This window comes from Coregonus lavaretus, assembly GCF_964263955.1.
Source record: "Coregonus lavaretus genome assembly, chromosome: 2".
Taxonomy (NCBI): Eukaryota; Metazoa; Chordata; class Actinopteri; order Salmoniformes; family Salmonidae; genus Coregonus; species Coregonus lavaretus.
Window position 1 is genome coordinate 48468462 of NC_139989.1, and position 23700 is coordinate 48492161.

Below are 23700 nucleotides of genomic sequence, written 5' to 3' on the forward strand. Positions count from 1 at the left end.
GCGACTCCGGGATGCTGACATAGGCAGAGTTGCAAAGAAAAAGCCATATCTCAGACTGGACAATAAAAATAAAAGATTAAGATGGGCAAAATAACACAGACACTGGACAGGGGAAGATTGGAAAAAAGTTATGGACAGACGAATCAAAGTTTGAGAGAAGCAGACCAAATGAAAAGATGCTGGAGGAGTGTTTGATGCCATATGGTGGAGGCAATGTGATGGTCTGGGAGTGCTTTGGTGGTGGTAAAGTGGGAGATTTGTACAGGGTAAAAGGGATCTTGAAGAAGGAAGGCTATCACTCCATTTTGCAACGCCATGCCATACCCTGTGGACGGCGCTTGATTGGAGCCAATTTCCTCCTACAACAGGACAATGACCCAAAGCACAGCTCCAAACTATGCAATAACTATTTTGGGAAAAAGCAGTCAGCTGGTATTCTGTCTATAATGGAGTGGCCAGCACAGTCACCGGATCTCAACCCTATTGATTTGTTGTGGGAGCAGCTTGACCGTATGGTACGTAAAAAGTACCCATCAAGCCAATCCAACTTGTGGGAGGTGCTTCAGGAAGCATGGGGTGAAATCTCTTCAGGTTACCTCAACAAATTGACAACTAGAATGCCAAAGATCTGCAAGGCTGTTATTGCTGCAAATTGAGGATTCTTTGACGAAAGCAAAGTTTGAAGGACACAATTATTATTTCAATTAAAAATCATTATTTCTGACCTTGTCAATGACTACATGTCCTATTCATTTTGCTATATTTCCTATTCAAACTCATTTCATGCATGTTTTCATGGAAAACAAGGACATTTCTAAGTGACCCCAAACTTTTGAACGGTAGTGTGTGTGTGTTTATATATAATGGTGTGTGTATAGACAGTACGGCCAGTATATGAAGAGGAACGGTGTGTACAGCAGTAGTTATAGGATGAGCCTTGACTAGAATACAGTATATACGTGGTCCTCTGTAGCTCAATTGGTAGAGCATGGCGCTTGTAACGCCAGGGTAGTGGGTTCGATCCCCGGGACCACCCATACATAAAAATGTATATACACAAGACTGTAAGTCGCTTTGGATAAAAGCATCTGCTAAATGGCATTATATTATTATTATATACATTTGAAGTGGGTAAAACAGTATGTAAACATTATTAAAGTGACCAGTGTTCAATGACTATGTACATAGGGCAGTAGTCTCTAAGGTAGCTGGCTAGTAAAAGTGACTAAGTTCAGGGCAGGGTCCTGGGCGAAGGCCGGGTAGTGGTGACTATTTAACAGTGATGGCCTGGAGATAGAAGCTGTTTTAAAGTCTCCTCGTCCCAGCTTTGATGCACCTGTACTGTCTCCGCCTTCTTGTAGCGTGGTGAACAGGCCGTGGCTCGGATGGCTGAGGTCCTTGATGATTTTCTTGGCCTTTCTATGACACTGGGTGCTGTAGATGTCCTGGAGGGCAGCCTGATGTGTTTGGCTCACGCACCACCCTCTGGAGAGCGCTGCAATCAGATTGGATGCTGTCAATTGTGCATCTGTTAGAAGTTCGTGAGGGTCTTAGGGGAATATGTCAGATCTATGTACTTTTGTATAACTAGCAGTACAGTAAATTCGAGACCATCGAGACTGCCTGCGCTGCTGCACTGATAATAGCAGCACAGGTACTTGTAGTGATATGACTCAAGGGTTCAATTTCAAATTGGCCCTTCTTGATTTGAAAGCCTGAGCAAAACTGTGGAAGGGGCGGCGCACAACAAACCGAAACTGACAACGTCATCTGTCCTCACGTAATGAGGGGCTCGTGGCTATAAAGACAGCCTGCGCTTCATTTTCAGCGTTTATTTTTTCCCGCAGTTGAGTCGTACCGCTGGGTTGTAATCAAGTTTCTTTTTTTCAGTCAGGCTAGTGTGTACTTTTAGTTCGCTAACAATTCTGTTTAGCGTAATTGAAACTTCATAATGGCCGATAAGATGGATATGTCTCTAGACGACATCATCAAGCAGAACAGGCAGCAGAGAGGGGGCGCAGGAGGCCGTGGTGGTGGAAGAGGCCGTGGCCGGGGAGGCTCTGGCGGGGGCCGAGGTGGTGGTGTTGGCCGTGGAGCCGCCGGTGGAGGCTTTGGAGGCCGAGGTGGAGGATCGGGCCCCATGAGGAACCGACCGAACCTGAGCCGTGGCAGAGCAAGACCTACGCCATACAGCAGGGTATGAGAAAGTTAGAGGAATGGGCTGAGAAAAAGGAAAACGCCTGGTAACCTGAAAAAGCCTGGGTGACGTCTTCTAATCTTCAGGCTTGCTAGCTGCCCCAATGCAATGGCTAGCTTGCTAGTCGAGAGGCACTTAGCTAGCTAATCGAGTTTCTCTCGAATTAACGAAGGGAAACCCTTTAAATTGCGGTTGATATGGAAATATAATGCATAACGTGTCCTTCTCCACCCCCAACCCATGTATGTCACCACTTTTTGAGAAGAAGCTTTTGGAGCAGGTTAGCTAGTTACTAACTAGCTATATTGCTAACTTTGGATTAGCTGCTAACCTACAAGGCCCAGACGGCGCCATTTTGAATTCAGCGTCTTCAATCAATTAAATATTTATTTCATGGTTGGTCACTATCTTTCATCCAAGAAAGTCCCTTGTTGGATCACCGAACGGCACTGCATCGAAGAATATCGTTGCATTTGGATGGTTTTTGTAGCAGAGGCAACTTTTTGGGAGTTTCATCCTGCGCTCTTATCTGGTGGAATCCTTTGTTTGGGAGTGGCTAACGGGTTAAAACAATCCCCTTTGGGCGGCACCATATCAACAAAGAATGGTGTGCTTTTATGGATGGAGCAGTTGACTTTTGCCCTCTTATTACATAGTTTTATCTTCACATTTCTAGTAATGTGTTACTAGTCACAACAACCCAATCAAAATGGCGTGGTTTCAAAATGGACGCTCAGATGGTTGCCATCCATGTTCAGGCCAGGTAGTTGGCCTATTTTGCTAGTTGTCTCTTTCAGAAAATGGACACTTAACCCATCAAAGCCAACTCCTGGCTTTTAAAGAACAATTTAAGCAAATAACCACACTGCTGGAGTCGACACTGATGCAAAGAACTACAGCGCCATACGGATGGATGACTTTCTTCAGCATACTACTCTCGCTGGGGATGGCTGCCTGGAGAGCCTTTGGTGGAGGCGCAGATGGCAAGAGAACAGTGGGCAACATTGTCAGCCTAGTTATCCAGTAAGGGGGTGGGAGCAGAGTGCAGATGGTAGCGATTAAATGTTGTGTACTGTTAATTGTTTGCAGTTAAATGTTAAACAAAATAGCCTCAACAGAAGTCAATGCATACATTTCTTCACATTATTCTCTTATTGGGAATGTTTCATTTGTTACAAATGGGGCCAATTTTAGTTTGAGCAATGCTTTATGACCTGATAGCTTGGTCTAGTGGCTAGAATTGATATGTTGCCATGTGTCCTGTTTCTGCAGTGGTTTACTTGTTTGTAGTAATGGGGTGGGCACGGCAGGGAATGCTGGGAATCTCCATGGTGGGTAGCTGTGTGCCAACCACCAGGCCCTGTTGGCTGTGTAGTCCCTGGTCTCCCCAGCACCCACCCAGCTGTGTGGACCAGTCTCTGTGATTGGCAGAGACAGGGGAGCCTGAAGTCAGCAGGTGCATTCTCTTTCATCTGTTGCAGCCTAAGCAGCTTCCTGATAAATGGCAACACGACATGTACGGCAATCATGGCTTCAATGCCAGTGCTGGGGGTGGCGCTGGTGTGGAAACCGGAGGGAAGCTTCTTGTCTCCAATCTCGACTTTGGCGTTTCAGACGCAGATATTCAGGTACGTCTTATTTTCCTTTTGACTTGGTTGACTCTTTAGAAATTGCTCATTTGCCTTAGAAATCAATTACAATCACAATACATGGTTTATGTTCTCTCATTGCAGGAGCTCTTTGCGGAGTTTGGTACACTGAAGAAGGCAGCTGTTCACTACGACCGGTCGGGCAGGAGCTTAGGCACGGCAGACGTCCACTTTGAGAGGAAGGCCGATGCTCTGAAAGCTATGAAACAGTACAACGGTGTACCACTTGATGGTAGGTTTCTCAAGTGGCTTTGACAGTTGCCACAAATACCAGCCACAGACTGAAAGTAAATTAGAATGTAATTTGTACCTTGTTGAAACCGTCAACTGTTTTGTGCTGCTGAGTTCTTTCACCATGCTGACACTGTATATTAATCTAACCTTCAAGTTGCTGAAGGCTGATACTAACCTGAATACTTTTTCTCTTGCAGGGCGTCCCATGAACATTCAACTTGTCACATCACAGATCGACACACAAAGACGACCACCCATGCAGGGGTAAGTGTTAAGATTTAACTGTTCCTAAACAACTTGAGCCAAATGATAAGTATCATGAATGGGAAGCGCTAATGTTCAGATGTTCAACAGTATGAACCGAGGTGGTGGCATGAACAGGGGTCGTGGTGGTGTGTTCAGAGGGATGCAGAGAGGACGTGGAGCAGGTCGTGGAGGAGGCAGGGGCCGAGGTGGCCGCGGGGGAAGCACCAAGCCACTTTCCGCTGAAGAGCTGGATGCCCAGCTAGATGCCTACAATGCCAGGGTGAGTCGCAGTTTCAAAAGGGTTATGAAGTGTCGTGGGGGGTTTACATTTTTTTTGTCTGCCAACATGTGTATAGTGTTGGAAATTAATGACGGGAGTGGTACTGCGTCTTATCTGATGCGTTTCCTCCACCCACCCCAGATGGAAACCAGCTAAGAGCCTAGGTGAATCCTCCAGGCTGCATTACTCTCCAGGCTGAACACGAGGACAGTCGCAGTTGTTACAGCGTTGAAGATGCAGGGCATTTTACACTTGGACGTCTTCTGATGTGATTTACATTTGTGTATCAATCCTTTTAAATGCTGCGATGTGTTTTTTACCCGTTTTTGTTTTTTGGAAGAAAAATGGTTTTGACTGTAGGTTTAAGGGGGTGGGTGGGGCTTTCCCTGTTGCTCTGATTCCTTTCCCTGTAGATCATTGTAATAAACCCTGCAGTACATATTAACCATACTCTGCCTGCTTTGTTTTTGTCACGTGCACAAGTACAGAGAAATGCCTTACTTTGTTGGGAAGGGCCTGCAAGTAAGCGTTTCACTGTTAGTGTACACCTGTTTACAAATTAAAATGTTTGATTACTGCATTGTTGGGAAAGATTAATCAATGTCGGTAGTACTAAAGTACAACAAAGGCATGAGAAATAGAAATAAGAACACCAAGGTAAGCTTTCTACAGGGTTAGTCCCAATACCATTTACAATATGCAAGAAATGGGATACTAGGGGTAGATGTGTATAGGGGTAAGGCGATTAGGCATCAGGATATATGATAAACAGTAGCAGCAGCGTATAAGTTTGTCTTTATTATGGATCCCCATAAGCTGCTGCCAAAGCAGCAGCTACTCTTCCTCTTGTCCAGCAAAATTAAGGCGGTTCATACAATTTTTAAAACATTACAATACATTCACAGATTTCACAACACACTGCCCTCATGCCCCTACTCCACCACATCTACAGTACAAAAATCTGTGTATAGTGCGTATGTTATCATGTATGCATGCGTCTGCTCCTATGTATGTGTTGCTTCACAGTCCCTGCTGTTCCATAAGGTGTTATCTAATTTTACTACTTGCATCAGTTACTTGATGTGGAATAGAGTTCCATGTAGTCATGGCTCTATGTAGTACTGTGCGCCTCCCATAGTCTGTTCTGGACTTGGGGACTGTGAAGAGACCTCTGGTGGCATGTCTTGTGAGGGTATGCATGGGTGACCAAGCTGTGCGCCAGTAGCTCAAACAGACCGCTCGGTGCACCCAACATATAAACAAGTAGTGATGAAGTCATCTCTCCTCTACTTTGAGCCAGGAGAGATCAACATGCATATTATTAATATTAGCTCTCTGTGTACAGCCAAGGGCCAGCCGTGTTGCCCTGTTCTGAGCCAATTGCAATTTTCCTGAGTCCTTTTTTGTGGCGCCTGACCACAAGACTGAACAGTAGTCCAGGTGTGACAACTAGGGCCTGCCTTGTTGATAGTGCTGTGAAGGTAGAGCAGCGCTTAATTATGGACATACTTTTCCCCATCTTAGCTACTGTTGTACCAATATGTTTTGACCATGACAGTTTACAATCCAGGGTTACTCCAAGCAGTTTAGTCACCTCAATTTGCTCAATTTCCACATTATTTATTACAAGATTTAGTTGAGGTTTAGTGAATGATTTGTCCCAAATAATGCTTTTAGTTTTAAAAATATTTAGGACTAACTTATTCCTTGCCACCCACTCTGAAACTAACTGCAACTCTTTGTTAAGTGTTGCAGTCATTTCATTTGCTGACATGTATAGTGTTGAGTCATCCACATGCATACACTCTGGCTTTACTCAAAGCCAGTGGCATGTCATTAGTAAAGATTGAAAAAAGTAATGGGCCTAGACAGCTGCCCTGGGGAATTCCTGATTCTACCTGGATTATGTTGGAGAGGCTTCCATTAAAGAACACCCTCTGTGTTCTGTTAGACAGGGAACTCTGTATCCACAATATAGCAGGTGGAGTAAAGCCATAACACACGTTTTTCCAGCAGCAGACTATGATCGATAATGTCAAAAGCCACACTGAAGTCTAACAAAACAGCCCCCACAATATTTTTATCATAAATATCTCTGTCATTTGTGTAAGTGCTGTGCTTGTTGAATGTGCTTCTCTATAAGCATGCTGAAAGTTTGTCAATTTGTTTACTGTAAAATAGCATTGTATCTGGTCAAACACCATTTTTTCCAATAGTTTATTAAGGGTTGGTAACATGCTAATTGGTCAGCTATTTGGGCCAGTAAAGGGGGCTTTACTATTTTTAGGTAGCGGAATGACTTTTGCTTCCCTCCAAGCCTGGGGGCACACACATTTTAGTAGGCTTAAATTGAAAATATGGCAAATAGGAGTGGCAATATCGTCCGCTATTATCCTCAGTAATTCTCCATCCAAGTTGTCAGACCCCAGTGGCTTGTCAGAGTTTATAGACCATTTTTTCACCTCTTCCAAATTACAATGCTTGTCTTTCATAATTTGGTCAGATATACTTGGATGTGTAGTGTCAGCAATTGTTGATGGCACGTCATGCCTAAATTTGCTAATCTTGCCAATGAAAAAATAATTAAAGTAGTTGGCAATATCAGTTGGTTTTGTGATGAATGAGCCATCTGATTCAATGAATGATGGAGCTGAGTTTGCCTTTTTCCCTAAATGTAATTTAAGGTGCTCCAAAGCTTTTTACGATAATCATTTGTCATTTATCCTTGTTTCATAGTGTTGTTTCTTCTTTTTATTCAGTTTAGTCACATGATTTCTCTATTTGCAATACGTTTGCCAATTGGTTGTACAGCCAGAATTATTTGCCATTCCTTTTGCCTCATCCCTACCAACCATACCATTTTTCAATTCCTCATCAATCCAAGGGGATTTAACTGTTTTTACAGTAATGCTCTTAATGGGTGCATGCTTATTAGTAACTGGAATAAGCAATTTCATAAATGTGTCAAGTGCAGTGTCTGTTTGCTGCTCATTACACACCACGGACCAACATGTATTCTTTACATCAACAACATAGGAATCACTACAAAACTTATTGTATGACCTCTTATACACAATATTAGGCCCAGCCTTTGGAACTTTGGTTTTCCTAGATATGGTTACTATATTGTGATCACTACATCCAATGGATTTGGATATTGCTTTCAAACAAATCTCTGCAGCATTAGTAAAGAAAGATATGATTATTATTTATTATTATATGATCAATACATGTTGTTGATTAAATTCCTGTACTGTTTGTAACTACCCTGGTAGGTTGACTGATAACCTGAACCAGGTTGCAGGCACTGGTTACAGTTTGAAGTTTTCTCTTGAGTGGGCAGCCTGATGAAAGCCAGTCAATATTTAAATGACCCAGAAAGTATACCTCTCTTTTGATATCACATACATTATCAAGCATTTCACACATGTTATCCAGATACTGACTTATCACTTGGTGGTCTATAGCAGCTTCCCACCAGAATGGGCTTTAGGTGAGGCAGATGAACCTGTAGCCATATTACTTCAACAGTATTTAACATGAGATTCTCTCTAATCTTCACAGGAATGTGGTTCTGAATATAAACAGCAACACCTCCACCATTGGCATTTCCATATTTTCTGTAAATGTTACAACCTTGTATTGCTACCACTCTATCATCAAAGGTATTATGTAAGTGAGTTTCAGAATAGAGATAGTCAGAATATGAATGTCATCTGTTACTAGCAAATTATTGATTTCATGAACCTTGTTTCTTATGCATTAAACATTAACGTGGGCTATTTTGAGCAAGCACTTTTCTTCTGGGATGCTTACTTGTTTTTATTGCTTTACTGGGAAGCTTAGCAGCAGTAGATGTGGTCATGTTCTTTATGTTAGTGCAGGTTGAGCTGCACACAGTGGCCTTCCTCCTCGGGCACACCGGTTCAGTGCTAACAGTATAAATCTGGTTCTTAGGCACATGATTACATCATACAATAGCTGTAGGATCAGCAGAGGCATTCGGGACAGTTAGAGGGACATACATTAGGTTACTTATATTGTGTCTGCCGACGCCCCTGTTGTAATGTACATTTTCTGAAGCATTTTGACAACTTGCGTTACAATGGTAGGGATTAGCTGAGCTGGGCTTGGGTCATTGCTAAATAATTGTCTCAACGCAGCCTTATCATGCTGTAGGGTCGGTATGAGTGTGTGAGCAAGTAATGTGCATAGACAAAAAAATAAAGAGCCAGTGTAGCCATCTTGTTAGCGATTTAGCATTCTTATGGCTTTGGGGGCCCATGCCAAATCTTGAGTTTTGCAGTGCCAAATGTCTTCCTGGTTCCAAACATTGGTGTCTAACACAGCCAGACACTGATCAAATAAACGAGGGCGACTACTTGAACGTCTGAGGTTGGCATGCACTTTTTAGCTGAAGTACACTGAACACAGCACCCAACGGTGCACTAGGACAAAATATTTCTTGCCATATTTGGCGACGTAAAAGTACCTGTCAACTTACTAGAATTCGACCAACTTTGTCGCAACTGTGTCCTGTTTGATTTGCAAGCTGCTGCATGTCTCCCAGATCCAAAGGATGTATGAAAATGAATGACCGCATTACCTAGGCTAAACCACTAGATGTCCGCATAGTCCATTGAGTGTAAACATTGCTTTGCTCAAGCTACTTTGTCAATTTTGCAGTCTGTCCATTACGGGCGGCAGGTAGCTTAGTGGTTAAGAGCGTTGTGCCAGTAACCGAAAGGTCGCTGGTTCTAATCCCTGAGCCGACTAGGCCCTTGAGCAAGGCACTTCGCCCTAATTGCTCCTGTAAATCGCTCTGGATAAGAGCGTCTGCTAAATGACAAAAATAAATAAAAAAATTAACTGATGTGTTTAAAATACATGTTGGTCTGTTACTTCGTGTACTTGATTAGCTAAGCAAGGTCATCCCTGTCTGGGCGTGATTGGCTGCGCAAATTATTTTATGTATTAAGGTAATTGCGCTAACTTACTATACGTGTATTCTATTCTACAAATACATTTGCGAGTTTATAGTAGCGAGCAGTTACCTACCTAGTGCACATGACACCAGGCTTCTGTCACTGAGCGCCAGCCTACATTCGGACTACCTTTGTAGTGTGCGTCAATATTCCCGGAAGCGTGCTGTGCGTTGGACTTGAGCTGCTCCCTCCTCGCCATTTAGTGGCGCGTACTCCAGCGTAGCAGCAGCATAACGGTAAGGTCCGAGCAAATGTTTTATCAACTTTTCAAACATTTTGTCTGTATTGAATTTAAGCTTCAACGTTGATAGCTCTTTTGTACGTCAATTTGTGGTAGTTCAAATTCGCGAGCTCTGGTTACTTTTGCAATTTGTTACAAACTAACTAGCAACTTGCAACATGATGGCTAGCTTCAATCGACTACGGTAGACCACTCATCTTAATTGTGACGCAGATCAGGAACTGTTGTCACTTTGTTTGCTCTGTGGTTGTTGGCAGTTCCATTAATTTAATTATACAGTGATAAGTCATCTCTGTCCATGGAGTTAGGCTATTCTTGTGAGTACCCACTAAGTTGATCTGTGAATTGATCCTGTTGACTAAGCAAGTAATTAAATGAATTGTAAAACAACCCTATTCAAGAACAAACAAGTAACTTTTTTTTATCAGACCCAATGAATGGGTATACATAGGCACATTTTTGATGTCATGAAAGTTGCTCACATTTTGTCAGCAGTTGCCACTTCCTGGAATGCAAGTTCATTGTCCGCGATTATTCATTAATTAAACATGTTTTTCTTCAACTTTACTAAAGGAAATGAGAAAATCCTGTAAATTGGTACAAATATTATTTATAACCCCTCTCTGAAAGTGAGTGTGATGATACAGATCTGTATTTAAAATAGGCCTAAATTCGGATTTGACTGACAGACCCAGGATGACTCACCAACTGACTGGCACACTTGACATAATTCAACTTTTAAACCCAGTCAGCCTATCTGTTAGGACGTGTGTGTGTGTGTGTGTGTGTGTGTGTATATATGGCATACAAACGTGTGCATATTTTCTGAAAATCATTAGGCCCAGTAACCCGATAGACTGGCGGTGACATGCTTGCAAAACTGCGAGGGCTGGCTTTTTCCGAACATGATGCCTCCTTTCCTTCCTGTTTCTGACGAATGGCGCGGTAGATTTCTTGTTCCTTCTGTTTGAGAGTAGGCCCAGGCCAGGGCGAGTCTTAGGTCTTCACCAAACGTAACCTTTTCCTCCTAGTATTATTTATTTACAGGTAGTTGACTCACTGTAAGTAAAATAATTTACAATATCTGTAAGGTAAAGCAAACATACTCACATTTCGACATACTCAAACTGCTCCAATTGTTGCGCTTATCGACCTACATCAGAACACTACAGCATCTGCTGGATGTTTAAGCAGCTCAAAGGTCCCCTAGCCTTGTTATTGTTAACTCAACAAGCTTACAATGTTCAATGCTACAGGAATAAAAACAATAACTCTACATATTAATATGTAATATTTCCAGAGGTCCAGGGGCAAGTACTGTTGACTTAATTGATATACACTCGGAGCCAAATTGCGTCTTCATATTTTACATTTACGTCATTTAGCAGACGCTCTTATCCAGAGCGATTTACAAATCGGTGCATTCACTTTATGATAGCTAGTGGGACAACCACTTTACCATTTTTTGTTTGTTTTTCTAATAAAAAATAACTTATGATTTATTATATTTTTTAATTTTTAGAGTATATTTTTAATTTTCATTTGTTTTATATATATATATATATATTTGGTTTTTTTGGGGTGGGGTGGGGGGGTAGAAGGATTATTTTCAGCCGTAGGGCGTCACTAGGCTGTGTTATTCAGTTCATGTGGCGTTTTGTATTGCCCTGTCAGTTTGTGGCAATGGAGAGAGGCGATGTATTGATCCATAGGGATACTGTGGGCATCTATGTCCCCTTTACCACTATCCAATCAATGGTAGCTCACCACTACCATTGCTTTCTCATCTGGGAATGCTGTTTTTCTACTGGCTTTTTTGTTGTTGTGAATAGGACTAGAGATTTGAAATCCCTGATGTGATGTTTTTCAGTACACCTAATCAACAATAATTGGTTTCATGTTTTCTATGCTATGTTATTTAATAGGACTTTTTAGAGAATATTCCAGCCTTTGGATTGACATGTAAGTGTTAACTTCTCATTCGACAACCACATGCCTTGGACATTACTCCACATGATTCCAGGAACCAATCTTAACCTGGTTTTTGATCAAGATGCACAGCTATTTTTCATCTTAAAAGTGAGCAAGCTTCCATCTCTCTCCCAGCTGATTTCTAACCACCATTAAAGGGTAGGCTACATTGCTGTGGCTAATCGCTACGCTTCTCTTTCCTTGCCTCTACTTCCCTGTCACTCTGCATTAAGAGAGGGGATCTGGCTGGGGAAATTGTAGTAAACCAAAGGAGATTAAATTCAGGGTTGAGCACAGCACCATCTGATGGCCTACAATATTTAGCACACAGTGGACATAAAGACAACTCTCCACAATTGATGTATGGAGGCATTTAATGACGCCTCCCACACATTCCTCCCACTCCTATGGCCTGTCCTGACAAGAACCAGGCCTGATGGCGACTCCTTTTCTCTCAGAGCCAGTTGGCTATCTGTCCTCTTTCTGCCTTTAAGTGGCACGTCAGTCCCGTCTGTTTTTGCTCTAACTCGCAAGGGACTAGAAACGAGGACACTGGCCAGCATCTCCACACATACAGCAGTGTTAAAGATTAGCTCTTCTCTTCTGCTGTTCCTCCTCATTGTACTGTAGCTTAGCCTGAACAACAGACCAGAAGCCCCCCAGGGGATATCAGCCTTCACATACACCTGATTCAAAAGGAAATGGCTTCCCTTCATGCTGGATATGTCCTTATTTAGTCATTGTTGTCATCCACCAGAGGGGAAATGTTACACCGTGCATACTTTTTTGTTTTTTGTTGAGATGTTCCTCTGACCACATGACTAGTACCATCAAGTTTACCACCCATCATCAGGTCCTTGCTCTGTCAATGACACCACACTAAAAAGCCCAACTGAATGGAGCCACCATACAACAGTAGGCTTATTACTGTCCATAGTGGCTGCTGATGCCTTGCTGTTGCCAAGGGAGGCAGACATAATCCGGGCATGTGTCGCTACTCGCTAGGCCCCCCCACCGTGCAGGGAGAGAGCCCTGACCTTTCAGCTGGCACCTTGGCACTCCCACTCACTCTTGGCTTCCTGCTGCGTCTATACAGAGTGATTTCTCAGACCGGCTATTTTTAATGCTCAGACCGTATATGTTCTAGTTTTCCCCCTTGAGGTAGAATATATTTTTCTTTCATCAGATGCTTCCTCAATTTTGGCTCCTCTCTGCTCTGTTTATTAATGTCTCACTCTGTGGAAATGAGTGCCTACTGCATTGCATCAGCTCTGCCAGGAGTTCCTGGCTGCAATCCTCCTTCCTGAAGGCACTGTTCTGTATTTAGTGCTTCATCCTCTGCTTTGTGCAGCAGCCCAGCGTGTGTCTGTTGACATTACATCAAGCCAGCGTTGCTTACCTGAATACCTGCTAACAAATCAAGACTGCAATGGGGATATCGTCAGGTGGAGAAAGGCTTACAGGTGAAGTCAAGGGGATCATTTAGAAGTATTTTGCATTACGATGTGTGTTTAAGTACAGTCCAACACGGTGTGGTTAAACACCGCTCTCTTCTCTAACTAGCGGATGTGAGTCATGTTTTCGGCAGAACAAGAAGGAAACATACAATCATAGCAGACAAAAGTGCTGCAGAGCACAAGGAAGTCAAGCACTGGTAAATGCCACAGAAGTCTAGAAGGGCGTCACAAAGCTACACACAAGGACACATGAAACAGGGCGTCCTGTGGGGAGGAAAGAGAGAAATGCAAAAGTTCACACTCAGAGCTAGGCCTATGGGAGAGAGCGAGACAGAACAGAGAGGATCAAACTAGCCATAGATGTTCTGTGTGTGATATCAGCAGTCAGGATAAAAAGAGTATCCAGGCTGCTTGCCAAATCTAAGGTTGGTACAGCACAATGTTCCTGGAGGTGGTTGTGTCAGTGATTAGGTAGGTTTATCAGAGGCCTGGCGTTGGTGTTAGGCCCAATTAATGATGACGTAATCTGTGATTTCTCAATCCCTTCCTCTCTAGTCCTGACTGACATGTCTCCTTCCCCTCTGTGTTTTAAAGCTAACTGTAGCTTTTGGACAATGCCAGCTGTACTCTATTGCAGAACACACTTGGGCGGTCACTTTTTTTACCCCGCCTGAGAACTGGGACATGGCTGAGACACTAGATTGCAGTAAATGCTATGTTTATTTATTTTATTTTAGCATTTGTAATGTATCGTGTCATCTATTAAAATTCAATTTGAATTGCTGTCAGTCTTGTGCTGTCCTTTTCCTGTACTCTTCCCTGTGAAATGTCAAAGGTGAAGTCCTATGAGAGTACACAGTGAATGGGTTAGTTAGACGAATAGAAAAAGTGGAAAGCTATGTGACCTTTACTACAGAGGAATGATTTATGAGCTGGCAATTTCATGGAGGAACCCTTTCTTGTTAACCTTTTTTCTTGGCTTAAGATCAGGTTTCTGACAAAGACATTTTCAGAGTTAAAACTATAAAATAACTTTTGAAGGAAAAGAGGAACTTAACGTTTTGTCTTTGAGTTCCTGTCAGTTTCCCCTCTAACTCTGACCTGTGCTGAACTGCTTTATGTTTGTGTCCTGCTTACAGAAAGCCTCCTCCACCAACCACAATGTCCTTAGCCATTTTCATCACCTCAGGAGGCGTATCTCGCCCTTGTTGAATTTGGTAATGAAGACCCTTGAATCTCTAGAGGACACCAATGAGGTTTGTCAGTGGAATCCTCTTGATGCGTCACAACTGACACCCCCAAACACTTCCCCTTCACTATCCCCCAATGCCTTATTAGCAGTCATCTCTATCCCAATAATCTTACTGCTCTAATTGTTGCTAAGGAACAGCCCTAATCTGGGTGTCAGCTACTCTAGAAACCAGAGTGTTTGGATGACTGTGTTCCTGAGCCTGATCAAATGGGGATAATCCTCCAATTAAAGCTAGTGGTATTCAGCTGCCAATGGTAAGAACCAGTGAGAGGGGTTCAATGTTGACACATGAGCCGATCAGTACCCGTATTTATACCTCAGTTATACCAAAACACATCACTAGCAGCGATGAGCAAAACAAGGCCTATTTATTTCTGTAGTCAGTCAGTATTGGTGCCGTGTCAGCTGGTGGAATTTTTTTTATTGGGACTCATGTTATTGTTGAAACTAGGCCTAATCTATTTCATTGAGCTCAATGGACCTCAATTTCGTGCTTAGTGAAGATTGCATATGAATCATTATCTTGACGTGGTAGGTCAAGCCAGAAACTGAATGTGCTCCATTCACTTTCTCTATGCAAGCCAAACTGTGTTGAGAATGAGATGGCTGCCAACTATTGAACAGTGTTTATAGTCTACTTGTTTGCCTCTGGGCATTAGGCAGTCATGCCAAGCAATGGCCAAAATGATAAACGTGTGCGACTGAAGTGGGGTCACTGCTCGGGTGGTGCTTCATATCCGTTTCTACTAAAATGTGTATTGTCATAATTGTTGCATTGTACTATTTTTAACTCTAGCCCCCGTCTCCCATCCTAGTACTCCCAACAGTATGCTTGTTGTTTTTCACACTCTTGTTTGTCACTCTTTCCTGATCTCACCCCCTCTCTTTATTGATCCACTAATTCTGAAGCACACATCCCCTCCAGCTGTAGCTGCTTGACCCCGCACCAGGTCAGTCATGAGGGACTGTGCTGTGGTGTGCGTAAGCAGCAGAGAAATATGGCACTCCTAAAGTATGTCCCTCTCATTTATCACGACACCACTCCTCCACACCTTCCCCTTGGGGGACAGCTCGGTATGCAGCGGCAGTCCACCAATGCTCAGGACTGGATCTAGGCTAGCACATGAGAAGGAGAGACTGCCAAATTAATAGAGATGATGTGAGAAAGATGGCACATTATCCCTGAATCTGGTCCCATCCTCCCACTCCTAACAACAAGTCCCTCTCACTATTTCTCCAACTTCACACACATTTGCAAAGCTGAGCTGCCAAAACACACTACTGCTAACAGAACAGGAATTTCTGCTTTAATGGGAATGTGGAGAGGCCCTGTTTGGGAAAGGTTTTGCAATGTGCTCCCTGTTCCTGCTTGGCGCAGGTCCATCTGTGTATGCCAGGCGCTATGCAAAACAGAGAGGGACCGAGGGAGGGAGAGGATTACAGAGCGAGGAGGGGGTGGAACTCTGGTTAGTGTGGTGAGAGGTTTGAGAGCCTGGCAGGAGCCTTGTTTGCAGTGGTGTGATTTTAAAAAAAATGTACTGTTGCTGGGATTGCGTGTTGAGCTGGGATTTTATGTTGTGTTATGTCACCGAGATAATATCGGCATCTGTGTTCAACATCTGGAGCCTTTCTCATGGCGCAACATCAATGTTGAACTTCTCTTTGCAGTGTGTGTTTGTGTGTAGCCCAATAATAACATTGGTGTGATGGAAAGTCGTTTTATCAGCATCTTTCACACATTGCTCTTCCCCCGAGGTGTTCTACGTGGCTTTTTAGAGCACAGGCCTGTTTTGTTATGGAATGTTTGTCTACTATTGTTATGGGCCTAAGGTTTCTCTCAATATATTGGCATGTGGTCCTAGAACAAGTATGTTTCAAACTCTACTACTGCATGAGCATGACAGTGTGTGATATATAGCATAGCCTAGGCTTCCTGTCTCATTGTTGGTTAGGTGGTTTCCTGTGAACTGACTGACATCCACAAACATACTGGCATTGTTCTGTATTGTGTCAGTGGAGGTCTACCTGCGCCTTTTGTCAAAGTAGTAATCTTACCCTTGCCATTTTCTGTTTTACAATTCGTCAGAGATACTCAATGTTGCTCAGTTAATTGATTGTAATACACTTGTGTATTACGGCGTAATTACACAGTGCTACAGCACAGGCCAAGTTGATTAGCTTTTTCCAAGTTGATTTGCTTTGTTGTCATGTAATTTGGGCCAGCTGGTGTCTGTTCCCCAGTAACACATTGAGTCAATGGATTTACAGTCTCTCAGTTGAAATTCCACTTAACAAAGTACAGTAAGCTGATAAAAGCACTAGAAGTAGCCTTGACCTGTCCTGTCGGTGCAGAGTTTAAGATTTTTACCCAGAGAAGGAATAGGCCTATCATTTATTGCTGTGGGGAAAAAACTATTGGTCTGTGGTAAAGTATGCCTTAAAGTATTAGAGATACAGTACTGCAGTAAATCACTAATGTATCAGTGGAAAATGCAGCACGGCATTGGCTCCATCAAGCTGAACTGCTACCACTAAGGACTCTACACTGCTGACTGTCTGTGGTGTGTACAGGGATACAGAGAGGCGCTCTGTGCCAATCACTCAAAATACCACAAGAGGAACAAGGAGGCCAGTCTGCAGGAAGGAAGACAGAAACCACAGAGCTGCAGTGTTATGAAATCACCTCGGTATAGAAGAGGTATTACACCAGCTAGACATATACACTACCGTTCAAAAGTTTGGGGTCACTTAGTATAGTCCTTGTTTTCGAAAGAAAAGCAATTTTTTTGTCCATTTAAAATAACATCAAATTGATCAGAAATACAGTGTAGACATTGTTAATGTTGTAAATGGCTATTGTAGCTGGAAACGGCAGATTTTTTATGGAATATCTACATATCCCCTAATATCATTGTCCTGATTCCTGCGTAGCATCACTCTCCCCAGACCCTAATTGATGTTGACTGGTAATGCAGTGCTGCTCCCCACATTAGCATGTTATCTGCTTGATCCACAGAAGCCTGACTGTAGCTCACTACAGTGTGGTAGAGGAAGGAGGGAGAGGGTTTGAGTTGAGATAAAGATCTGCATTTCGACCACCCAGCCCTCCGTGGTCCAATGTAGTCCAAGCCAGGACGTGTGAGTCAGGCCCAGAAACCTTTATCTCAATAGAAAGCTCTGGTCAGGCTCAGTCACATGCCCTGGCTCTGTGTGTGTGATTGGGTATTGCTTCACAGCAGCAATAAGGCTGCTGAGATCAATGTGCAATGAGAGAAGGATGTAAATCCATTATCTACCAGGAAACCCTATTAACTTGGTGCCTGCCCCACACTGCATGCAAATAAGATTTAATTAAAGGAACTTAATGAGCATCTGGGAAGTGGTGTGTTGACTGTTACCACAGAGTTTCTAAACCCAGAGGCCCAACATCGTGAGACTTCTGATGTTCTGCGAAGCAGACTTCAGACCAGACCGGGGTTTGAGAAGTCAATGAGAGAAATGAAAAATTTCCTAGAAACATGTTATTACTTGTGAAAGTGACAAACTGACTCGTTTGAATTTTTGCCAAAAACAACTTTGATTTGACGGCCTGCACATGCGCAGTTCGGCGCGAGACGATCGCTAGACCTGATGACGTGTTTCTGCGCATGAGCTTAGCTAGCCAACATCGCCATGACATCGCCTACGTGATCGGGGATTTTTATTGGTTCATACTAAACCGTCTTTGCTGCTACCATCTTTCAAACTCTGGCCCTGCTTGAATAGTTTGAAAATAAAACATCCTTACCTCCCTCCCTTGTAATAATAACCAATCTCACATGATTCATTGGATAGTAGCATGTGAGGTCTCTACTAAACATCTTTTACCAATTCTGTCATTTCAGACCAGTGATTTACCATAAGTCCAGGTACTGTAGGGAGGACCAATATTTCACCCTGACAAAGTATTCAGAGAGTACGCTCAAGTGTGCTGTTTTTAATCTTGTCCTCCTGCGATGTAACTTAATAAATACTTTTATGTTTTTCGGTAAGACAGTGCCTTGGAGGGCTTTTTCAAGTGTTTTGTGCTCACTACGCAACAACAGTGTTTTTACATTGTTTTGCCTTGCAGTTAGTTGATGTATTTTCAACGTATTGGACCAGGCCTCCTGACCTGTGTGTGTCTCCCTCTCTCTCTCTCAGTAGACTATGGCAGAGCAGGATCCCACCCCGGAACAGCTGGCGGCCATCGCAGCGGCCAACGAGGAGGCGGAGGGCGGGGTTAACTACAAGCCCCCCGCCCAGAAGAGTCTGCAGGAGATCCAGGAGCTGGACAAGGACGACGAGAGTCTGCGCAAGTACAAAGAGGCCCTGCTAGGGAACGCCGCCGCGGCTGCAGGTTGGTGTTGCTGCTCCAACTACACACGTTGTAGAGACATACGGACACACGCTGCAGACATACTCATGCAATTTGGACACAACAGCCCTGCAGACTGTTTCTCTCTCTCTCTCGACCTGATAAACAAACAGATCCACATCTAGTGCAACCATCTTTGTTTATTTTCTTATAATTCCCTCCTACCTACTTTTCAAGTCTTTCAGCAGGCTTTCTTTTCAGGGATTTAATTGAATGAGTTTGCAAATCCCATAAGAGAGGGAAGAAGAGGGCAATAGGCTGGCAGTCTTGGTGCTCAGTGGGTACAGCAGTGACAGTTAGCCCTCCTCAGACTGGTCAGGAGCTGACACCTGCAACAGTCTGTGAGCTAGATACAGGCTGGTAGATACAGGCTACTGACTGGAAAGGAGGCCACGCTGCCTGGGCTTTAGTTAGAGCTTCAGTATCATAGACTGAGATGATCGCTGGTGGAAATATCTTCACATTGTTTATGTCTGATACTTACTTCCATCCGTTGCAAATGTCATTATCCACAGTTGAACTGTTCTTCATGAACTGCTGTAGCTCTCTGCTTCAGTCTATTGACTTAACTCCCTAGAGTTGATTGACGCACCGGTTCATCAATCGAAGTTACATAACAAAAAAATCCCCATCAAAATCAATTTAAGCTTTTTTTTTTTTTTTGCATTTGGATGCGTATCAATCCACCGCATCCGGCAGTGTCGCACTTCTGCATCTGAAAGGTGGCAGAGCTAAAGCAGTGTTTGTCAGACCATGAGACATCCCGAAAATCGGTTTCTCGCGTAAAAGTCCGTAGCGTCGGAACAGTTTGACCTGCAAACTATTATGACCAACCTATGGAAAGGGGAGCTTCTCACGAACACGGTCTCCATTTTGTGTCACGCGACTCATCTGAATGTAACCGGTACCGGTGAAAATAAACGAATGGAAGTATGAAGGTAGTTTTGTGTCTACCCAAAAAAAAAAATATTTCCAGAGTAGTTAAAAAATATATATCACCTAGACTTAGGACATACACTTTTAAAACCTTGTTTCTTATGATTTCGTTTTTGACTGTACTTTTTGCCATTTATGAATGTGTTATTCAATGCGTTTCTATTTTATCAACATTTGTTCATATTTGGTCCTAAACTTCAAAGTCAAAAAACGAAATGATCTTAAGCCCCTCCCCCAACATCTTAGACTCTAAATAATTAAATGTGCACTGCTTATAATAGTCCATTTTGTTTGTGTAGACCATTTAACTATTTTATACTTTGCTTTGTTTTTTCCCATTGTCCCAGTAGACCCCAACGCTCCCAATGTCCAGGTGACACGCTTGACCCTGATGTGTGAGACGGCGCCACTGCCCCTGACCCTTGACCTACAGGGTGAGTAGAGCAGCAGAGTGGCTGTAGTATGAGTGGTATTTAGAGGGTGTGTTTCTGAATACACTGAGGTGCACCTTTTGAGGAAAGGCTGGCCATATTGAAAGACTTCTGTTTTAGTGTGAAAAGAAGCCTTTGTAGTGAGCACATGTAATATTTTCCACATGAATGTGTGAGGGTGGAACTAAAGCTTACCATTGGAGACAAGAGACATTGCCTCATAGCAGCCGCAATTGTGCATAGCAGCCGCAACACCTGGCCAGCTATGGTTTACAAACATACGTTTTCCAGTCAACATATTAGGCAAATTCCATGTGCCATTCGTAATGGATTGGTTCATTATTTGAGTTAATGAGGCATTTCTTCTGCTGGTTTGAGACACTTCTGTCCTCATATGGCCTGTAGAGCCAACTACAGGGAAGAAACCAAGGCCATAGAGCTGAACTCACATACAGGGAAGCACCATCTAGTGGACACTAATAGCAGGCTACAGCCCTGTTGGAATACTTGCCTTGCATTTTTAAAGACGCTGAATCACTGATCTGACGCCTTTCACCTATCCAGTCTAACACGATTACTTCCAGGGAAGAACTTTGCACATTGCACGTATTGGAACAGGGTTATATACTCCTCTCCTGCATTCACTCTGCCTGAGGGTCTCTGATGTTCTCTTTCTGTGGTCTGGCTGCCTCTTTCCCTCTGCTCAACCCCCTCAGGAGACCTGGAATCCTTTAAGAAACAGTCCTTTGTCCTGAAGGAAGGCGTGGAGTACAGGATAAAGATCAGCTTCAAGGTAAATGAATGAGCCTGGCCTTTTTCACCAACGTGTTGTCTGTCTGTTAATCCAATCGAACTAACATGACCAGTGTCAGCCTGGCCACTCTCAAGCTATTTTGGTCATTGAAATTCAATTGTAAGCAGAATACACACCATGTCCTATCATGAAAGGGCTGCTGTCTTATCCGAGGGGTGGATGTGGAAAGAGGATGTGACCTCATCACTGACTGTTGTCTCTGTCTGCAGGTCAACAAGGAGATTGTGTCGGGACTGAAGTATGCCCAGCAGACCTACAGGAAAGGAGTCAAGGGTAAGTTCTGCCATTTCATTGTCTTGCTCTGTCTACTGTGAGGATTTGAGAAGCCCGGATAAGGTCAAGCAATATAGTGTACCTTCCATCTAGAGGACAATGTGGGTATATGACCATGTTGCTTATACTTATCCAATTATCTCAGTTATCCACAACAAGTGCATTGGAGACAGGGGTTAGGGGTGTATCTGGGATTGGATGTTAGAGTGGCCTGGTCAACTCAGGTGACTGTATTCACCTGTGCACACAGTAATTAGGTGAAGTTGGTAGATGAGGTATTTACATTGGCATTCCTACGCGGTCATTAAATGATTTCCGGAGTGGCCTAAATATTTGTATTTGATGATGCAGAAAGGTGGCCTGTTTTTATCAACAGAGGCAACTTTGAAAAATAAATATAAGCCCCTCTCGTTCCTTTCTCCCTCATTTATCTTCTCCCTCATTCATCTCTCTGTGTAGTTGACAAGTCAGACTACATGGTAGGGAGCTACGGGCCGCGGCCGGCAGAGTATGAGTTCCTGACCCCTCTGGAGGAGGCCCCTAAAGGCATGCTGGCCCGCGGCACCTACAACATCAAGTCCAAGTTCACTGATGACGATAAGCACGACCACCTCTCCTGGGAGTGGAACCTCAACATCAAGAAAGAGTGGAAAGACTGAGTCCCCGTCAACTGAATTCTTCCCCATCCCCTCTTCTGTTCATCCCTCAGTCTTATTCCCCCATCATTATTTTGAATTTATAATTATGTGATAAGTAATTAAGGCAAATTGCTCTCTCGTCCACCCCAATCCCTGCTGTAGTTTCATTCCAATCACTTTGTCATGCCATTCCCCCCCACATGCACTCCTTGTGAAGCTGAGTATTGAATATGTAGAGAAAGCAAACCATGTGCACAATCATGAATTTGTGTTTGTTAGTTTGTATATAAATATTTTAAAAAATAATGAAAAAACCGATAGATTGATCTGTTAATGCTCTTGATATGGATGTCATTGGTAATCAGCTGTGTGAATTCCTCAATCCTTCCCCCTTCATCCCGTCTTCTGTCTTACATTCCTTTTTACCCCCCCCCCCTTCCTTCCGCTTGTTTTATACGACCATGATCTGCCTTGTAATGCATTTTAAAGGGGGTGTTGCTGTGTGTTAAAGGCTGTTGTAGGCCCATACTGTACTCTTTGTTGACGTTGCCCTCTGTCAGTGGAAAGCCTTTGAGCAGATTATATGTACCAGAGTCCACACAATTTTGTTTATTCTGGAACTGGTGTGAATGCCTAATGGTTAAGAGGCGGCATCAACAGCACTTACCGCCAGTCTGCCAGAGGCACTGTGACCCCCTGCTGAAGGTGCAAGTGTGCCTCTCCCTGATCAGGGTTTTGACCTCCCTACCTAGTTCATTCAGCAGCCATGTGGCCTTAAAGAGGATTCCTGTAGAACTAACGATGAAGGAAATGATCACTAAGAGCCATTTGCCTTTAGAACAAGAACTGTCAGATTCTTACGAGAACCTCCAACAGGGTTTGAGTAAAAGAGTATTAGGCTAAATGTGCAGGTGCTAACAGATGATCAGACAGACCATTGAGATGCTTGTACCTTCTTTCTAGATTAGCCAGTAGAAGTAGACCATGAAAGTGAACAGCGGCCATCTCTGCTCCCTTCCCGCCTCACCATGTCAGGTGGTCTCAATGTGGACCACCTTCAGTGCCGTTTGCTGACATGAATGTGTTTAATATAAAGAACCTGGTTTTGTTAAGGAGCACATTTTTTCTTAGTTGTCGTCAAATGCCCTCTAAGCAGATCTCGAGGCCTTATTTCAGTCACTAACTCCATTACTGTAGCGTCTCAGATATGGGGCCTTGTGGGCAGAGGGGAATGTCACACAAGGGTTGTTAATCCGCTCACCTCGAGTATGAATCGACTCCAGGATTACCAAAACTGGCTGTGCCTCTAGCCTTTACAACCACAAGCTGCTCTCTGCTAAGGTCTGTTGACTTTCAGACATTCAGAATGGGTGCTCAACATCAAATAGTTGAACTTTGACCCTGTGTATAGACTCCTGGACCTGATGTTTTAGGTCAGGTCTAACTTGTACACAGACCCAGAGTTTCAAGTAGAACGAGAACGGCCAAGACCTCTTACTACTACATAACCTTGTTATTTTTGTACACTCCATTTTTCAACGTCATAACCTGTGATGTAGGGCTCGGGCTTTGTTTGGTTTCACTGGTTCAGTATGCTTCATTGGATCATTTTCAGTATGGTTTTGATTCTTTGTAACTACTCCTATGCCACCTGGAGATTACTGTTCACCTGTGTCACATTAAAGTCTTCAGACTGGAAG

The 23700-nt window shown here is 43.4% G+C and overlaps 2 protein-coding genes across 7 annotated transcripts; both read left to right on the top strand.

The window, feature by feature from the left end:
- Positions 1-1778: 1778 nt before the first annotated feature.
- LOC311105326 (THO complex subunit 4-like) lies at positions 1779-5056 on the top strand. Of its 2 annotated transcripts, none has more exons than XM_084147442.1 (6): positions 1779-2197; positions 3679-3825; positions 3931-4078; positions 4278-4344; positions 4435-4606; positions 4748-5056. In XM_084147442.1, exons 1-6 carry the CDS (start codon positions 1952-1954, stop codon positions 4760-4762), a joined length of 795 nt encoding a protein of 264 aa, XP_084003568.1. In that variant the 5' UTR covers positions 1779-1951; the 3' UTR covers positions 4763-5056. The 2 variants fall into 2 exon arrangements, with proteins under 2 accessions (XP_084003568.1, XP_084003569.1); XM_084147443.1 differs by having other exon boundaries at positions 1836-3220.
- A 4697-nt stretch (positions 5057-9753) lies between these two features.
- LOC311105341 (rho GDP-dissociation inhibitor 1-like) lies at positions 9754-23699 on the top strand. 5 transcript variants are annotated; one of them, XM_084147461.1, is made up of 6 exons: positions 9754-9827; positions 18695-18890; positions 20192-20278; positions 20992-21068; positions 21299-21362; positions 21822-23699. In XM_084147461.1, the coding sequence occupies exons 2-6, from the start codon at positions 18701-18703 to the stop codon at positions 22019-22021; spliced, it is 618 nt and encodes a 205-aa protein (XP_084003587.1). In that variant the 5' UTR covers positions 9754-9827; positions 18695-18700; the 3' UTR covers positions 22022-23699. The 5 variants fall into 5 exon arrangements, with proteins under 5 accessions (XP_084003587.1, XP_084003591.1, XP_084003588.1 ...); XM_084147465.1 differs by having other exon boundaries at positions 9761-9827; positions 20195-20278; XM_084147462.1 differs by having other exon boundaries at positions 9761-9827; positions 18698-18890.
- Position 23700: the final 1 nt, after the last annotated feature.

What these genes read in the sequence shown, in the direction of transcription:
- LOC311105326 (XM_084147442.1), top strand. Translation starts at nt 1,952, where the DNA reads ATGGCCGATAAGATGGATATGTCTCTAGACGACATCATCAAGCAGAAC. An exon ending in CAACGGTGTACCACTTGATG is followed by an intron (nt 4,079 to 4,277) that starts GTAGGTTTCTCA and finishes TTTCTCTTGCAG; the next exon opens with GGCGTCCCATGAACATTCAA. An exon ending in AGACGACCACCCATGCAGGG is followed by an intron (nt 4,345 to 4,434) that starts GTAAGTGTTAAG and finishes GATGTTCAACAG; the next exon opens with TATGAACCGAGGTGGTGGCA.
- LOC311105341 (XM_084147461.1), top strand. Translation starts at nt 18,701, where the DNA reads ATGGCAGAGCAGGATCCCACCCCGGAACAGCTGGCGGCCATCGCAGCG. An exon ending in GGATAAAGATCAGCTTCAAG is followed by an intron (nt 21,069 to 21,298) that starts GTAAATGAATGA and finishes CTCTGTCTGCAG; the next exon opens with GTCAACAAGGAGATTGTGTC. An exon ending in CTACAGGAAAGGAGTCAAGG is followed by an intron (nt 21,363 to 21,821) that starts GTAAGTTCTGCC and finishes CTCTCTGTGTAG; the next exon opens with TTGACAAGTCAGACTACATG.